The sequence below is a fragment of the Pleurodeles waltl genome, chromosome 11 (genome assembly GCF_031143425.1).
Source record: "Pleurodeles waltl isolate 20211129_DDA chromosome 11, aPleWal1.hap1.20221129, whole genome shotgun sequence".
Taxonomy (NCBI): domain Eukaryota; kingdom Metazoa; phylum Chordata; class Amphibia; order Caudata; family Salamandridae; genus Pleurodeles; species Pleurodeles waltl.
The window spans coordinates 988,189,487-988,206,637 of record NC_090450.1 but is presented as its reverse complement, the minus strand read 5'-3'; the positions used below and the strand labels follow the sequence as shown (position 1 = coordinate 988,206,637).

Genomic DNA, 17,151 nt, shown 5'->3' with positions numbered 1-17,151 from the left:
GCTCTGTAGGGTATAACGTCTTCTAATGTGCGCGAGACTGCTCTGTAGGGTATAATGTCTTCTAATGTACGCGAGACTGCTTTGTAGAGTATGCAATGTATTCTAATGTGCGCGAGACTGCTTTGCAGAGTATCACAATGTATTATAATGTGGGCCAAACTGCTTTGTAGAGTATCACAATGTATTCTAATGTGGGCCAAACTGCTTTGTAGAGTATGCAATGTCTAGTGTGCGCGAGACTGCTTTGCAGAGTATGCAATGTCTAACGTGCGCGAGACTGCTCTGTAGGGTATAACGTCTTCTAATGTGCACGAGACTGCTTTGTAGAGTATGCAATGTCTAATGTGTGCGAGACTGCTTTGCAGAGTATGCAATGTCTAATGTGCGCGAGACTCCTTTGCAGAGTATCACAATGTATTCTAATGTGGGCCAAACTGCTTTGTAGAGTATGCAATGTCTAGTGTGCGCGAGACTGCTTTGTAGAGTATGCAATGTCTAGTGTGCGCGACACTGCTTTGCAGAGTATGCAATGTCTAACGTGCGCGAGACTGCTCTGTAGGGTATAACGTCTTCTAATGTGCACGAGACTGCTTTGTAGAGTATGCAATGTCTAATGTGTGCGAGACTGCTTTGCAGAGTATGCAATGTCTAATGTGCGCGAGACTGCTTTGCAGAGTATCACAATGTATTCTAATGTGGGCCAAACTGCTTTGTAGAGTATGCAATGTCTAGTGTGCGCGAGACTGCTTTGCAGAGTATGCAATGTCTAACGTGCGCGAGACTGCTCTGTAGGGTATAACGTCTTCTAATGTGCACGAGACTGCTTTGTAGAGTATGCAATGTCTAATGTGTGCGAGACTGCTTTGCAGAGTATGCAATGTCTAACGTGCGCGAGACTGCTTTGCAGAGTATGCAATGTCTAATGTGTGCGAAACTGCTTTGTAGAGTATGCAATGTCTAGTGTGCGCGACACTGCTTTGCAGAGTATGCAATGTCTAACGTGCGCGAGACTGCTCTGTAGGGTATAACGTCTTCTAATGTGCACGAGACTGCTTTGTAGAGTATGCAATGTCTAATGTGTGCGAGACTGCTTTGCAGAGTATGCAATGTCTAATGTGCGCGAGACTGCTTTGCAGAGTATCACAATGTATTCTAATGTGGGCCAAACTGCTTTGTAGAGTATGCAATGTCTAGTGTGCGCGAGACTGCTTTGCAGAGTATGCAATGTCTAACGTGCGCGAGACTGCTCTGTAGGGTATAACGTCTTCTAATGTGCACGAGACTGCTTTGTAGAGTATGCAATGTCTAATGTGTGCGAGACTGCTTTGCAGAGTATGCAATGTCTAACGTGCGCGAGACTGCTTTGCAGAGTATGCAATGTCTAATGTGTGCGAGACTGCTTTGTAGAGTACGACAATGTCTTCTAATGTGCGCGAGACTGCTTTGCAGAGTATGCAATGTCTAACGTGCGCGAGACTGCTTTGTAGAGTACGACAATGTCTTCTAATGTGCGCGAGACTGCTTTGCAGACTATAATGCCTTCTAATGTGCACGAGACTGCTTTGTAGAGTGTAATGTCTTCTAATGTGTGCGAGACTGCTTTGCAGAGTGCTTGGCAATGCCTTGTAATGCGTGGAGCTTCTTCCAGGCTTTGAGACTGCATCCTAACGCGAGACTCCTTCCCTTCACCCCTGGGACCGCCCCTTGATGTGTGCAAACCAGCTTTCTACAAAGTGTGAGACCGACCCTTAGTGTGTATGATTCTGACAGTGTGAGACTGCCCGCTTATATGAGTGAGATCGCTTCTCATTGCCTTTCGAGCTGTCTCTTGAAAAGCATGAGACATTTTTTCGTAGCCTTCAGCGCGGCCTATAGTCTCCGAGACTGCCTCCTACTGCACGTGAGACAGCTTCGTTTACTCTTCGAGACAAATGTAGAAACCAGCCCTTCTCACGCGCTCATCTGTCTGCATCTGTCTCTCTTTTCACCCGTGTGTTCTCTTCTCGCTCTCACATCTCGCACTCTGGTCTGTCTCTCCCCCTCTCCTGGAGCCCTGTCTCTGCTGTCATTACCAGGGAGCCAGAGAGTGTAACAAGGGCTCTCGCAGCAGCCCCGGGCCTTTAAAAACTGAACTCCAGTGGGCTCCGGACCTCAGAGGAAAGTGCCCAATCTGGCCCTGTCTCCCAAGTCTCTGATGGTGTCTGTTACCCGGAGAAGGTTCGGGGTTCTCACCCTGCTCCCCTCCAGACCCCTGAGTCTCTGCTGTCCAAGGAGGGCTCAGGATTACCTCCCCGGACCCCTACACCCCGCTCCCCTCAACCTTCTCCTGTTCACGTTACTCTGGCCTCCCTGCTCCTGGTCTGTCCAGACCCTGAGTCTCTGCTGTCCAAGGAGGGCTCAGGATCACCCCCCTGGACCCCTACACCCCGCTCCCCCCAGCCTTCTCCTGTTCACAGTAGACTGGCCTCTCTGCTCCTGGTCGGTCCAAACCCTGAGTCTCTGCTGTCCAAGGTGGGCTCAGGATCACCCCCCTGGACCCCTACACCCCGCTCCCCCCAGCCTTCTCCTGTTCACAGTAGACTGGCCTCTCTGCTCCTGGTCTGTCCAGACCCTGAGTCTCTGCTGTCCAAGGAGGGCTCAGGATCACCCCCCTGGACCCCTACACCCCGCTCCCCTCAGCCTTCTCCTGTTCACAGTAGACTGGCCTCTCTGCTCCTGGTCTGTCCAGACCCTGAGTCTCTGCTGTCCAAGGAGGGCTCAGGATCACCCCCCTGGACCCCTACACCCCGCTCCCCCCAGCCTTCTCCTGTTCACAGTAGACTGGCCTCTCTGCTCCTGGTCGGTCCAAACCCTGAGTCTCTGCTGTCCAAGGTGGGCTCAGGATCACCCCCCTGGACCCCTACACCCCGCTCCCCCCAGCCTTCTCCTGTTCACAGTAGACTGGCCTCTCTGCTCCTGGTCTGTCCAGACCCTGAGTCTCTGCTGTCCAAGGAGGGCTCAGGATCACCCCCCTGGACCCCTACACCCCGCTCCCCTCAGCCTTCTCCTGTTCACAGTAGTCTGGCCTCTCTGCTCCTGGTCTGTCCAGACCCCCGAGTCTCTGCTGTCCAAGGAGGGCTCAGGATCACCCCCCTGGACCCCTACTCCCCGCTCCCCTCAACCTCCTCTTCACAGTACTCTGGCCTCCCTGCTCCTGGTTTTCCAGGCCCCCGAGTCTCCACCCTGGATAGTCGTAGGATTTTTGAGGCCCTGAGCAGAAAGGGAATGTGTGGGCCCCTCTAATTTTCATACAAGGTGACACATTCAGGGCTTTTAGCATCTCAGTAGATGCCCCTGAAGCTGCTTTGTGCCGACCCCTCCAGGGCTGCAGCCCCCTCAGCCACTTACAAGCACCTCTGACAGCTCATAAAGGGCTGAAGGTGTGAGAGATACTTATGTGATAATACTGGGGGGAGGTAAACTGTAGAACGAAAGGCATCCCATGGTGCCTCTGTGTGGGCAGCCAGACAGGAGGCCCAATTGTAGGACAAACCTGCAGAATGCCTCTCCTTGCAACTGGTCCCATAGGAGCCCCGAATGCCTCTCCTTGCAACCGGTACCATAGGAGGTCCCCCCTCCCGTGGGCCTCCCCTTCCTACACCACAGCAGCGGGCCCAGTGCAGGGGGGTGGGGGGGCTTTCTTTGAATTTGAAAGGCAGGGAGCACAAAAGGACCTGTGTACTTCTGTGGCCTGACTTGGCATCTGGTGGGGGTCCCTAAGTTGGTGGGCTGAGTGCAGGGCCCTGAGCAGCTGCCCACACGGCCCATGCCTAGCGCTGGTCCTGCCCTGGTCCCCCACACCCCACTCCTCCAGCCCTCTCCTGTTCACACTACTCTGGCCCTCTCTGCTCCTTGTGTTTTCAGGTCCCTCACTCTGCTTGTTGTCCGTGGAGGGTCCAGGTATACCTCCCTGCACCCTCATCCCTGCTCCCCTCAGCCTTCTCCTGTTCACAATATTCTGGCCCTGTCTGCTCCTTGTGTGTCCAGATCATTAATACAATCTGTCTCTCATGTAGGGTCCAGGCCTCAGCCGTCTCCTGCTCAAAGCACACCCTGTCCCTCTCCACTCCAAGTCTTTCAAGGACTGTCACACTCTCTGTCGCTCACGCTTTCTTTCCTCTCGGCCATGCTCACTATTCTCCACTGTCCAAAGCTCACCCATTCCCCTCTCTCTTCCAGATCTCGGGCTATGACAGTCTCCGGAGCGGCTATACTTTGGGCAACTCCGAGGGCCGCCCCACCACCTTGAATTCCAACACGGTAAGAGTCGTCTTGGGACTTCTGGGGTGGAGGGAGGGCATAGGGTCATTTTGGGCCTGCGGGGTGGCGGGGAGACAAATGCAAAAACAACAGATGATGGACGGAATGCAGAACAAATCAACCATTTATCCCCAGTCACATATCTGGGTTTAATCCATTAGTTTTTTTGCTCGTCATGCCTTTCCAGTTTGAACCCAGCCATATGCAAATCAGTCTTGACCCTGTTCCTGGCTAGCTTTCAGTGCCTTACAGCGACCACCAACTCTATCAGGGCAATAGGTGATTACAGAAACTTCAACATGACTCTCTGGCTCCTCAGGGAAGTCGTGAAACAGATAGAACCCCTTTCGTTCAGTTAGTCTCCCACCACAGTGAAACATAAAATATGGAAATGGATTTCCATACATTTATTGAAGTAATTGCATTTAAGTATAAAAAGCATGAGCTGTGATAATTAGGCAGATGAAACAGAGCATAGTAACCAACGTGACAGCAAGAGCGAAGTAGTTAAACAACCCCATCATATTGCATGTTTCTAGAGAGCCTAGATGCTCCTACCAAAACCCTGTGTCTGAATCTGAGAGCATAGTGGCTGCAACTCTCTGCCTTGCCCGACCTAAGGGATTAGCCCCAACCCCCTACCTGAATCGGGTAGCAGGGGTCTGCCTGTGATGCAGACGGCAGTGTCCTCCAGAGGCTGATATGTCAGCTTCAACATCAGGGAAGGAAAGCGTCCCAAGATGGTCATGACTTAAATGCCCTTTGCCCTCCTTGGGTCTAAGGAGGTTATATAATGACCGCTTGGACACCAGGTCTGATGTAATGCTGAGTCTTGGTGATAGAAGCTGACTCCTGGCTGACAGTGTAAGTTAGCATATCATGTAGTGCATGTACCAGCCTTGGACAAGGAGTACAGATTACACATGGTATAAGACTGTTTAAATGTGCAGCATGACCTTTGATTTCCTAGGAGAAACAACTGATAAAATATGTAAAAACAAATGCTAAAAGCAGGCTCCCTAAACTATAAATAAAAATGTGTATAAAGAAGCAAAGGCACAAGCCGTGAAACTAGGCTAAGACGGGGTGCCCAGCCTGGGTACTAAAAGGGCTTTATGACAATGTTGTGCAGTTGGTTTAGTGGCGATTGACATTAATGACCTTAATATTGTGAAATAAACCCATAGGATTCTGTACGTTACCTCCAAAGACCCTTATCCAGTGTTATCCCTGCTCGGGGATTCTATTACACAATTAAATTACTTTTATTTCAGAATATTGTATACAGAAATATTTTACTCTATGAACTGCTTATAAATATATCCTCCTAACAAGTGTAGATTATCTATTCTTAACTCAGATGGGGTGGTATTTTTGTAAACAATATTTAGTCAACAATATTTATGTCAGACACAACTCTGACAACAGCATTTGGGTACCATTGTTTAAATGATGTTGGTTAGCTTGTTTCCTTGCTCCAAGTTTGGCTTGTTTTCTGGGCAACTTCATTAAGAAACTGGCGATATTGGCTTAAGTTAAGCTTTAAGGCAAAGCTTCATCTGAACGTTATCAGATTAGCCTGTTGAATACACTACATACTTATTTTCAGGGACTCATTGACTCACTCACTCTTTATATCCACTCTCCCCATAACATCTATATTCTTACTTTTTATATCTGTTCTAAGGACAATGTTAGCTGTCTTGCTAACCCTATATTTTCCCAAAAAAGCCAAATGAAAGAAAATGTACATCCTTCTGAACCAGGGCTTTCGGACCACCCTCTTCATTCATTGGTCTCTTCAGGAGTCATTCAAAGTTTGCTCCTGCCCACCACAATAAACAGCATTGGGTAGTGGGTCACTCCAATTCAGCCATTGGCTCTCACTGTGAGGGCTGCCATTTTACCTCATCACATGTGCTCATGCGCCTGAAAAGGAGTGCATCAATTGCCAGGGCTGGAATACCTAGGCCACTATGCTTCATATTTTTTATGTGTTAGACATTTATTTTTCACATATTGCACAAATTTGTAAAAAAGTAAATACATACAAATGAATAAATGCATGCTTTCCAAGGCCAGAGGTATTGGCTACTCCATGGTGACAAGGAGGGTTGCTCACTAGTGCGCTTTCTCAGCCCGTGGCCAAGGATGGCATGCGTACTTGTGAACACCGCCATGCAGTGAACTCACCACAGGGTATTTCTGTAGAACATTTGACCATGCCAGCCGTGGGGTGGTGCTGAAATCAGAAATGGGGGAATTCAGGGTTGTTCTGGACTAGATAGGAAACTAGATAGAAAAAAATGAGTGGAAAATGGCCCTTTGGTATGAGGCTTACTCTCAGGCTTTCTGGTTTTGAGTCAACCACACTTGGGTAGAAAAAGATCACAAAACCACTATGAATTGCACTCCATTCCACATTATTCTTTTATTAAGTAAACTACTTTAAAAAGTAATGTGACCGCGTTTGACCACATTACAAACGATCACTTGGCAAGGGCACGTCCAGTTATTTCATTGCATATGTTGCTCAGCTGTTGATATATTTACAGGATATGTGGCTAGTTAGTTCAGGAGCTGTATTTAATTCTATACACAGGGTGTGTGTAATCCAACATGAGCCAACATGTGTTTTGTGGCATCCAGGCCTTCTCATGGTAAATAAAAATAGAGGAAAAGCCAGACACCAATGTAACTGGACTATTAAACTGTACAAAAGTACAATTCTCTTAGAAGTACACACACTATAACATGATAACTTGTAACAGTCAGATCAGGTCACATCAGCTGCTTCAGCAACATATAAAATGTGAAACTTACCACTAAACACATGATCTTGATCAAAATAAAAAAAACTGAATTAAGTGTAAGAAAACCGTTTGAAAATTTTCCTGACCTAAAATGGCTGCCAGGTATGAAAAGAGAAACAGGACTATAACTTCAAGGGTACCTCATGAGTTATATTAACTGCATGGATGTAACCAGTCACAAGTGGTGACAGCAGCATAATCTGAGAATTCGACACATTACATTTAAAATATTCAAGACCCTGGTAAGTAAGAAAGCCGCGGTCTATGCATTCAGTTTGACAAGGGATGCAAAGCATAAACACACACAGGAAAGATAAGAGCAAATGTGAGTACAAATGCTGAAATTAAACTTTTAACCACCCACGAAGAAGTGGTGCATGTCAAAGTCCTCTTACATGCCTTTCATGACGACACATACATGTATGCCTACTTGCTTTTGTCTAGACTTAGTTTAAGGGTGGCATTACCCCTTCTTATGAACTGCACCGTATGATCAATCCTTAATAATTTACCGTTTGTAAGCAGGTAATTACAATTAGGGCTCCCGGGTTTATGGTGTTTATTTTTTCAAAAATTTTCATCTGAATTTATCTATATTTATTTTTTGGCCCTCTTTTTGGTATTTATCTATATTTATTTTGTGTTTTTGAAATAGATGATGTTGTAAAATGGTTTATTTCCACATTAATTTAACTGATGAACGTGCATTCATTCTTTGATGCTTGTCGCATTTTTAGCAAATTAAGCAGCCAAATATCACAAAACACAACACCCACAGGTAATTATTACCATTATACTTCATATATTTATTAACATATGCCTGTATTTAAAGGAAATCTTATTCTGTTTTTAAATCCCTTATGCAATCTATTTGGTGAGCTGTTGGTCTGTATTTCATGAAAGACAGCATAGAGAGCCGCTCACAAGAAGGTCTATTTTCAGTATTTTTCCACTTTTAAAAATAAGTACAGGCAGGAAACACATTGTTTTTTCTACGTATTTATCTGTAAAATCAGTACAAACTGGAAAACTGGGAGCCTTAATTACAATTGGTGAAGTGGATTGATACAGGGCAATTAAAACTGTGTTTTTTAATATCGCAGATATGCACTGACATTCATTCTGCCATGGCCTAACACTGCTAGCCCCATATATATAAGAAATGACATCCACATGCCAGTAGATAAACCAATCATGTGGAATTGAAATTAATAACATGTATCTGCTATGTTCTGTCAAAACTTTAAACAAGTATCCCACTTTTAATGTTCCACCCCTGCAGATGAAAATAATGAAGTGAATATGAAATCATGTATGAATGTAGAGCGAGGTGGGCGTGACTGAGGTACCAAAGTGCTGGAGTACAATGTTCCAAAAAACCTCCATGAGAATATGCAACCTCTTGTTTACTAGCTAACATTTTGTTAAAATTTGGATCCTTTGTCAAAATACTGTGCCACCTCTTTAATATTTCATGGATTTGCTTTGACTGATCGCTGTATTTTTTTATCAATCCAATGTGGCCACTTGTCTTTGTGGCTGGTGTAACTTAAGAGCAATAAGGCATCAGCCCAGCTACCCTACTTTCTCGGGACTTCCTTGAATTGAATGCTGAATATCTTTCTTAATGAAAGTTATTCAAAGCACAAGGTCCACCCTACTTAAGTCAATATCCCTGCTGCTTTTCCTTTGAATCCTTGCAAAATCATGTTTCAGAATGATGATTTGATGAGATGATGGCTGTCATGAGCGTACATACACGGCGTTCGGTTCACAATGTAAAGCGCGTCTAACTTTTCATATCATTGAAAACCTCAAAATCCAAGGCGATCATGCAATCTTTGCTACATCCCATAATAAGAACAATGTTATGCTTCTACTTGACCAGAGCACACCTCATAATATAGATATTTATCATGTCTACTACCATAAATGCTGCAAGCACCTCATGAAAAACTTGACATAAAGTGGAACAAACCAAGCCCCCTAGTGATTTGCCATAAAACGATACCTTATAAATTGTCAACCGGTAACGCTCATCCCACAAATGTTCCTTTAAAAAAGTCAGAAATGTATGTTGTTTATAAGTCTACCCAACTACATTTCATACTCTGGATTAGTGGTTCTTATATCTTGGTCTGTGGACCCTGGGGGTCCACCGAGCATACTTATGGATTCCGCAACTGTTTAGAAAATGTAAGAATATTAGTAGATTAATAAAGTATACACACATAAAAAGCAAGATTGAAAATTGAAAAACAAAGAACACTTGGTAAATGTGAAAGAATTATAAAATTGGGGCTAAAACTTAAATTTGTATCTTTATATTGAGTCATGAGAGCAGTATAAATACACAAAAATAATGTAGTATGAAAGATTGGCGACCTCAAATGAAGCACTGGCATATGCAGATAAAAAGAAAGCATGTATTTACAGTGAAAAAGAAAAAAGATGCTAGTTTCTATCGTTTCATTCCATCTCTTAGAAACTAAACAACATTTTGAAAAATTCCAACATTCTGATTAAAATTAAAATTTTGATTTTTTTTGTGAATTAAATTTTGAGTAGTTGATATGTTTCTTTGATCTACATTTCTTACTGTATTTTTATGTATTGTTTTAAGATTCAGATTATAGAAACAGCTTAGGTGTAGGACTGGTCTCCGTCCTCCAGTACTTATTCACACAGGGTTCAACAGAAGACAAAAGATTCTAGATGTTTAGTATTGAGCTCAGACCAGGAATGAGGCAAGCACTTTATAAATAACTTAGCATAAGAGGGAACAAACCTCGTCCCTATAACACCACTGTGTCATAAACCGAAGCCTTTATCGCTTTTCAGCAAATAGCCCCTATTTCACTAAAGTCCCTTGAAAAATGCAAACATTTGCACACAGTTACATTTGTTTGACAATTTTGTGCTCTTTTGGGTTTCATAAAGAATGTCAAGAAGAACTGTGATTCTGCGACTGCTACAGAATCCCTGAAGTACTCATGTGTGTACCCATCTCTGCATACGTAAATGTGAGAGGTGTACATGCCCACAGGCAAAATGCACAAAAACAATCCTCGCTCCAATGCAGACGCCCTTGCACCATGGTGCAAGGGTGCCTACGTTGGTGCTAGGCTGCGGGAGCTGCACCAGCACAGGGGGAAAAGACACGAATGCACCCTATTGGATAAATACGGTGCATTCCTGCCTTTCAGCTTTGGCATAGGGCCGTTCAGCAAGGTGACTGGCTGTGCTGCCCTATGCCAAAACTCCGTAAATGTGGCCTGATATTTCTTTCTTTCTTTCTAATAATTTTTATAATTTGTATTTGCTGTATTAATAGGATAAACATTAACATTAAAGATAAGAACCTTAAGACATAGGTTTCACTCAATCAGATCACTCGGTTATTAAAGTAAATGCAACATGCAGGTGATGAGGGCAGAGATTCACAAATTCCTTCTCTGTTTGTCTTGCTAGCCAGTGGGGTCCTGGTTTTAGACCACCTCATCTTCTCACTCCTCTCTCCTGTCCTTGCCTGTTTCCTGGTCTCATCACACCTTGATGCAGATTGTGTCATGACTGTTTCCTACAACATTCTCTCTGCTACTACAGTATCTACAGACACCTTGCTTGTTTTATTTCAGAACAATTGCCACTTGACAACATCTGTGTGATTAATAAGGTAGAATTACTCCTAAAAGATTTACTGGTTGAGAATAAAACGTTATAAAAGTGTTTAGTGAAGCTGAAATGTATCTCTGTGTTGAGTCAATCCAATGTCTACACAATTTACAACATTTATTTAGTTTAAATTGCTCACCGTGAAGAATTTTTTATTTCTAGGTTTCAAATCCTTACAACTTCATATCTCTGAAAACAAACTTTAGGTTGTCAACCACCTATCGGCTTGATGTTGACTTTCTTTTCACTTGTTGGATCAATATTGCAATAATATTGGTCCAAGCCTTAAGAATATTGTACACCCATTCCTCAACAGACCAGAGCGTGATTTAGATTTGGGTGGACGACTCCGTCACAACATTTACCAGAATATAACTCTGATAGGATTTAATGGGATTTAAATTTCGGCAGACGGGCTATCTGTCACCGTTGTGATTGAGTAACCTAACGGCGGAAATCTAAATTGGGCCCTTAGATTTTGGCAACCTGACACTTGATGGGCAGCTCTTAAGAAAAATCTTCAGACCCTGCATTTATTTATTTCGGTATTTTTAACAAATGATGCAGTTCTTTTTAGTTCATGTTTTTAATTGAACCTTTGGGAATGTAATATTTAGGAATGCTGACATGATTCGATTTTCCATAAACTGACAAAAATAACCCACATGTGTATTGTCATCCAAGTTAATGTCAGTTGCTTGGTCTACAAAATGACGGATGCTTTCTTGAAAATGAAGCTTGTCTCGTTTAAACAATCTGATCTCGATTCAGGAGAGCACACATTAATTGGTTTCATAAATAGACTCCGGTTAGTTAAAGTTAAATGTGTGATATTTTGCACCAAAATCCGCATATTCTGGTAAATACTGGGCATTTTTCCCCAATAAATGTTGTCAATTTGTTGTTATTTATTAGAAAACTTATAATGGGACATGTAAGGTAAGAACAGTTCCTGCTCCTATCGCAACTAGCTAAGGGCCTGGTTTAGAGATTGGCGGACGTGTTACTCCGTCACAAGCGAGGCGGATGTCACATCCACCATATTTCGGTCCCATTATATCCTATGGAGATCATAATACAACAGACGGGATATCCGTCACGTTTGTGCTCGAATAACCCATCCGCTGCACTCTAAAACAAGCCCTAAGTCACTTGTAACGAGGGTCTTTGTGTCTTCTGTTCATTTTTAAATTGTTTTGATTTGTGTATGAAATGATCATAGAGAGGTATTTAAAATTCCACTTGCTAAATGCAGGATAGTTTCTAGATGTTTTAAACATTGGTTTCCATAGTTACCCACTATTTATGCTTGCCAACTAAGTGAGAGCATTCAGAATACGTCAATTAAAGAAAATGTACTCATCTGTCACCAGAAGCAGTACTGGTCACATGTTTCATCCTTTCAATCTCACTTGCTTTGTTCTGCTCAGAAGATAAAGGTTTTTGAAAGGTGGAGATATTGCTGGTAACATTTAAAGAACAATCCAAGAAAAGCACACCTCTTTAGGCCTGCCCTAAAAAAGCATTAGCTCTCTGCTGTCAAAACCTATTGTGAACACTACAATTCACAGAGTGGGCTTCGGGTCAGCCCCTGGCTCATGATATCATGGTTTTCTATCCTGTCTCATTTCCTTCTCTTGGTTAAGTGACTTTTCATCCCAATTCTTGCGTTTGTGCCACCACTGGAGAACTCATTGCTTAGCTACTATGTATCCTCCCGCCGCTGAAATGTGGTAACAACTCATTTTATTTTCATTTAGCGCTCCATGGGAATGCATGGCCTTCTTCACTCAGTTTCCTTCTGCTCTATTCCTTCTGCTGATGTATCTCTTACCTTCCCTCTTCCATGTCTCTTGCATTCTTTCCCCACCTTTATTTTTTATTAATATTTTTTACGTACGGTACTGCAGCTGCACACTACTTCCGACCCGCTTGCGTCCCTGTTCATCCATTGCTCTCTTCTAGATAGCCCTTCCCACTCCCTAAATTATCAAATATTTACTTATTTTTGGGGTGGAAGAGCAGCTGCGCACAAGTGCTTCTGGGCTGCTCACTTCATTTAGTTTATGTATTTTTTTGGGGAAGATTTATTTATTTACCTTTCTGAACCAATTGGCCGCCTCGGAATGGTACATCAAAGTTAAAATAAAATCAAAATGGCTGCAGCAGCATCCCTGCACATGCGCCCACATGCGAACACCAGCTGCCATCTTGGAATGGTTTTTCTTTATGATAAGAAATGCAACAGTGGGTTTCTTGGGTGAGTGCTCTATATTTATAGTGAGCTATAAATCATTTCTCTTCCCAAGTCACTTAAACACCATGTATGCAAGAAAGAAAACCCTCAATTCACAAGAAAATGAAAGACACAGGTCAAAGAAATTCAGTCAGAGTCATATATTCCATAATTATGTTCATACAGATTTCATGTAAGTACAGCCCACAAAATAACACAATATTAATGATCTGTAAATAATGAATTGTCATCCAGTTGTGCAATGCATGTGAGTTTCAACCACGCATAAGAGAGAGAAAATTTATCATTGAAGAGGCAACTATAAAAAATAACTATGGCTGCATTAAATATATCTGTAGGGGGTGCATAGGCCATTTCCTCTTATTAGCATCAATTAATTATACACAGTTCATATGAATCAATATGTTGCTGTTTCGATCCCAGTGGTGCAACTTAATGGGCCACCATCATGACATATATATCGAGGACAGTCTGGGAGCAACCTTGAAACAGGCATGAAATGGTGAAAACCCTGAATGTGAGGAATTGGGTGGTTAGACAAAATATCAGAGAAAAAATCTTGTGTGGACAAAATATTGTGTCAAGAATGTTGAGCACAAAAATATTGTGAATATAGGTTTCTATGGGAAAGCAAACTTTTACTATATAAAACTCCACATATACGTACCTTGACTATATATATTTTATATATTTGTATATATATATATATATATATATATATAGATAGATAGATAGATAGATAGATAGATAGATAGATATAAAGTTAAGAACAGGAAATCTATACTTACCTATTTGCAGTTACCTCCTATATATGTTGGTCTTTGATATTTTTGACACAATATTATGTCCACACTATATTTTTGTATTCGATTTTCTATCAGGAATAGGGTTGGAACTGACCTAGCATCCTAATGAGTATTTAGAAACTTGCCTTCCAGTCTGTGCATCACATTGGTACGGTAGTCCTGCTGGGGATGAATTGTACAGAATGAAAGAAGACTCAACCCCTAATTAGCACAAAAGCCTGGATAGTATTAATTATCTACTAGGTTCGTGCACAGAAACCATCAAACTTAACATAAGGTAAGGCACACGCCAGTGCTGTATATGTGCCTCGATGGAACGAACCAGAGCCTGGGCCACTGCCGTATGTTGGGCAGGAGCCTAGAAGGTTCTAGTGTTCCTGGTACCGCATGGATCTGCTGGGGAGGAAGAAGACAACGGAAATGGACCGTACAGCGTCTGAGGCGAAGAAAGAACTAGAGGCGGGCGAGCCACTGAAAGCTTGAGCCGGGCTCGAGCCTGAAGCCTGGCTCTCGCTCAGCTCGAGCTCTTGTTGCAATCTCGAGCCCATAACGAGCCGACCCTTCGTGCGGCTTCTCTCTGCCACCCTCCCTCCGACCAGAAAGTGGCTACAATCGAATTGTGATACGGCATATGGGATATCCGTCACGTTTGTGATGGAGTGTTCCCGTCCGCCAAACTCTGAATCACGCCCTTAATCTCCCGGTGCCTATAAACGATGCGTGTCACCTTGAGTAATGTAACTGGTGCTCGTGTAAAGCACTCCAATGCCTTCGGTCGTGTTCATGCTATAAAAAATTGCAGAGAAATGCACAAATAGGTAAAAACAAAGCCTTAACATAAGGAAAGACAAATAGATACCCATTTCCAGGCTGATTTGTACAAAGTGAAACCAGGAAACCTGGATAAATCGCGGCTTCACCCCTTAAATTGTGTGATCTTACAGATTTTTTTTTCACAAAAAGTTAAAGCATGAAAGCACTTTCAAACTTGTGAATACAGAATATCAGTTGTACAAAAACCTATTATCCTTGATTTAATAGACTGTAATATTGCTGAATAATAACCTGGCCCGTGTACATGTCTTACAAGACAGGCCCCTTGGTGCACCAATGGTTTATGTTTAAAAAAACTAGCATTTTTAATAAGTACATCTCAGTGCAGTGCTATAATGTGATGTATTGATGTCAAAGCTTCAAATGTGAAGGAAATACACATTTTTGTTAGCTCCACCTCTAGAAAGAACATCAGGTGTGCCACAAAAAAACAGGACAGGTAGCCTGTAAAAATTGCTTTTTTTTTTAAACAAAACAAGAATATTTTAGTTGGCATCTGAATACATTAAAAAAGTGGTCACTACTCGACTAAAAAAACATGGCGCTTAAGAAGTTAATAGCTGCCACATTCAGTTACCATTGTTATTCACGCTACATCTGCCACTGGAGTGCTGACACCACAGATCATAGCGTTGTTAATTAGCTGCACACGAGCGTTTCTAATTTGTGACACTTTCCTCCTGCAGGCAGGATTGGGTGGGGGCTAGCAGCGTGGGATCAGACAGTGATGTGAGGTCTGGTGTCGCCCTCTTGTGGAATAAGTTAAAATTGCTAAGAAAATGTAAGGCACTGCAGATACCTAATGACTGCCATGTGTTATAGCACATAGGACTCCCTCTGGTGTGTCTAGGTGCTTTTCAAAGTCTGTGACAGATCTACTCTTACCAAGTAGAACTCAGAGCCGTATTTAGAGTTTGGTGGACAGTATTCTGTCTGTCCTGGTGCCAGAGAACATTATCTCCTCCTCCCTGACGGGCCACACTTAGAGACGCTCGCCAGCTGCCATCTCTGTACATTGAAAGGTACAGCCAGCACCGTCATTCCTCTCAATTAACAAAACCATTGGTGGATGGCTGCTGGCAGCTCTGACGCCTCTTCAACAAACTTTTCCAAACTTTTTTTTTCAGAAATACACCCCAAAGCAGGAGTTTGTTTCTGAAAACACAAAAAGGTAATAACCCCCACACACTGGGAGTTTTGTCTCAGGGAAGTGGGATCATTTTTGTTTTTTTCTGCTCATTACCACTAGTTTTTTCCTGGTGGAAAAAGATTTCCAGGACAAGAATGACTTTTTCATGCTAATGAGCCTGATAAGGAGCAACTGAAAGTCAGTGATGGCAACTGCCACTGATAGGGCCAGCAGTCCTGATGTGGTGACATAGATAGATAGATAGATTTTACACAGTGGTGCTCTCCACTGTGTAGTTATAGTTAAGCCAGAGTTTCGGAAGAATTTTTGTTTTTGTTTTGCCAATAACTGGTTTTGTTTGACGAATCTTCACAAAGCATTCCAAAAAAATAAATTAATTGACCTCAGCTCCTTTCCGAAATGTTTCAGGGTGATCTGTCAGGTGGGGGTTGAGAAAAAGAAGACGTCCCTAAACATCAATTTCTAATGTAAGGGAATTTTGGGAAACGATACAGTAAAAAAAACTGAATAGAATTTCATCAACTTGGTCTGAAAGCTCAAGCTTTACTCAGAAAGTAATCTTTGTATTATTTGGTGTAAATCTTTTCAAACATTGTAGAGAAAGTTATGTTTAAGTAGCCATGAAGGGGTTAAAAAATAGATCGAGAACTCCATCCCCAGTCCTGTGTTTAGAAAAAAACACAAAGTATAAGATGGCACGTTAGGGATGCCTTGACCCCCTGGCACTTGTGGGGCAAGGGATCCCAAAGAGACACTCCAGGCACAAAAATCTTGCCACAAGTACCGCAGAACTTCCTCATGATCCAGCGCGGCCCCCCATGAGATACCGCAGTGCTCCCACAGGAGTCATACTGGGGGATGTTGCAATCTTCACATAATGATGCTTGCACAGTCCTGCAGTACCATGGAGGTGACGCTTGTCCTTGGTCACATACGACTATTGTGATAATGTGAACAAAATGTTTGAAAAATGGAAAATATGTGGGATTAGGGTCCATGGGGGGGTGGTGGTTGCACGAAGACAATGCACTGCAGGGAGCTGGCCGCCCTGGTAGCTTGGACAACCCCCTGTGGCCCACGGCCTAAAGCTCTGCTCAGTGGGGGAGTTGGGTGAATATGATAAAAAACAAACTCTACACTTTCACTGAAAAAAAAAAAAACAAAGATTAAAGTGACATTGTAGGTAGGTGTTTTAAAAAGATCTTAGTTTACTGTAAAAACCCCTAGAAATTCACTGAAGCAACCAAATGTTAAAGTGGGATCATAGATAGGTATGGTAATAATAGTTTAGTCGATATTAAAAACTCTAGAATGCTT

The 17,151-nt window shown here is 42.9% G+C and overlaps 1 protein-coding gene across 1 annotated transcript in view; it reads left to right on the top strand.

Annotated features, from left to right (window-relative positions):
* The window catches only part of SEPTIN5 (septin 5), a 256,211-nt gene that overhangs the window by 131,588 nt on the left and 107,472 nt on the right, over positions 1–17,151 (top strand). Inside the window, exon 3 of the mRNA XM_069215311.1 lies at positions 4,219–4,299. Within this exon, the coding sequence (XP_069071412.1) occupies positions 4,219–4,299 (81 nt within the window). The remainder of the gene's footprint in view (positions 1–4,218; positions 4,300–17,151) is intronic.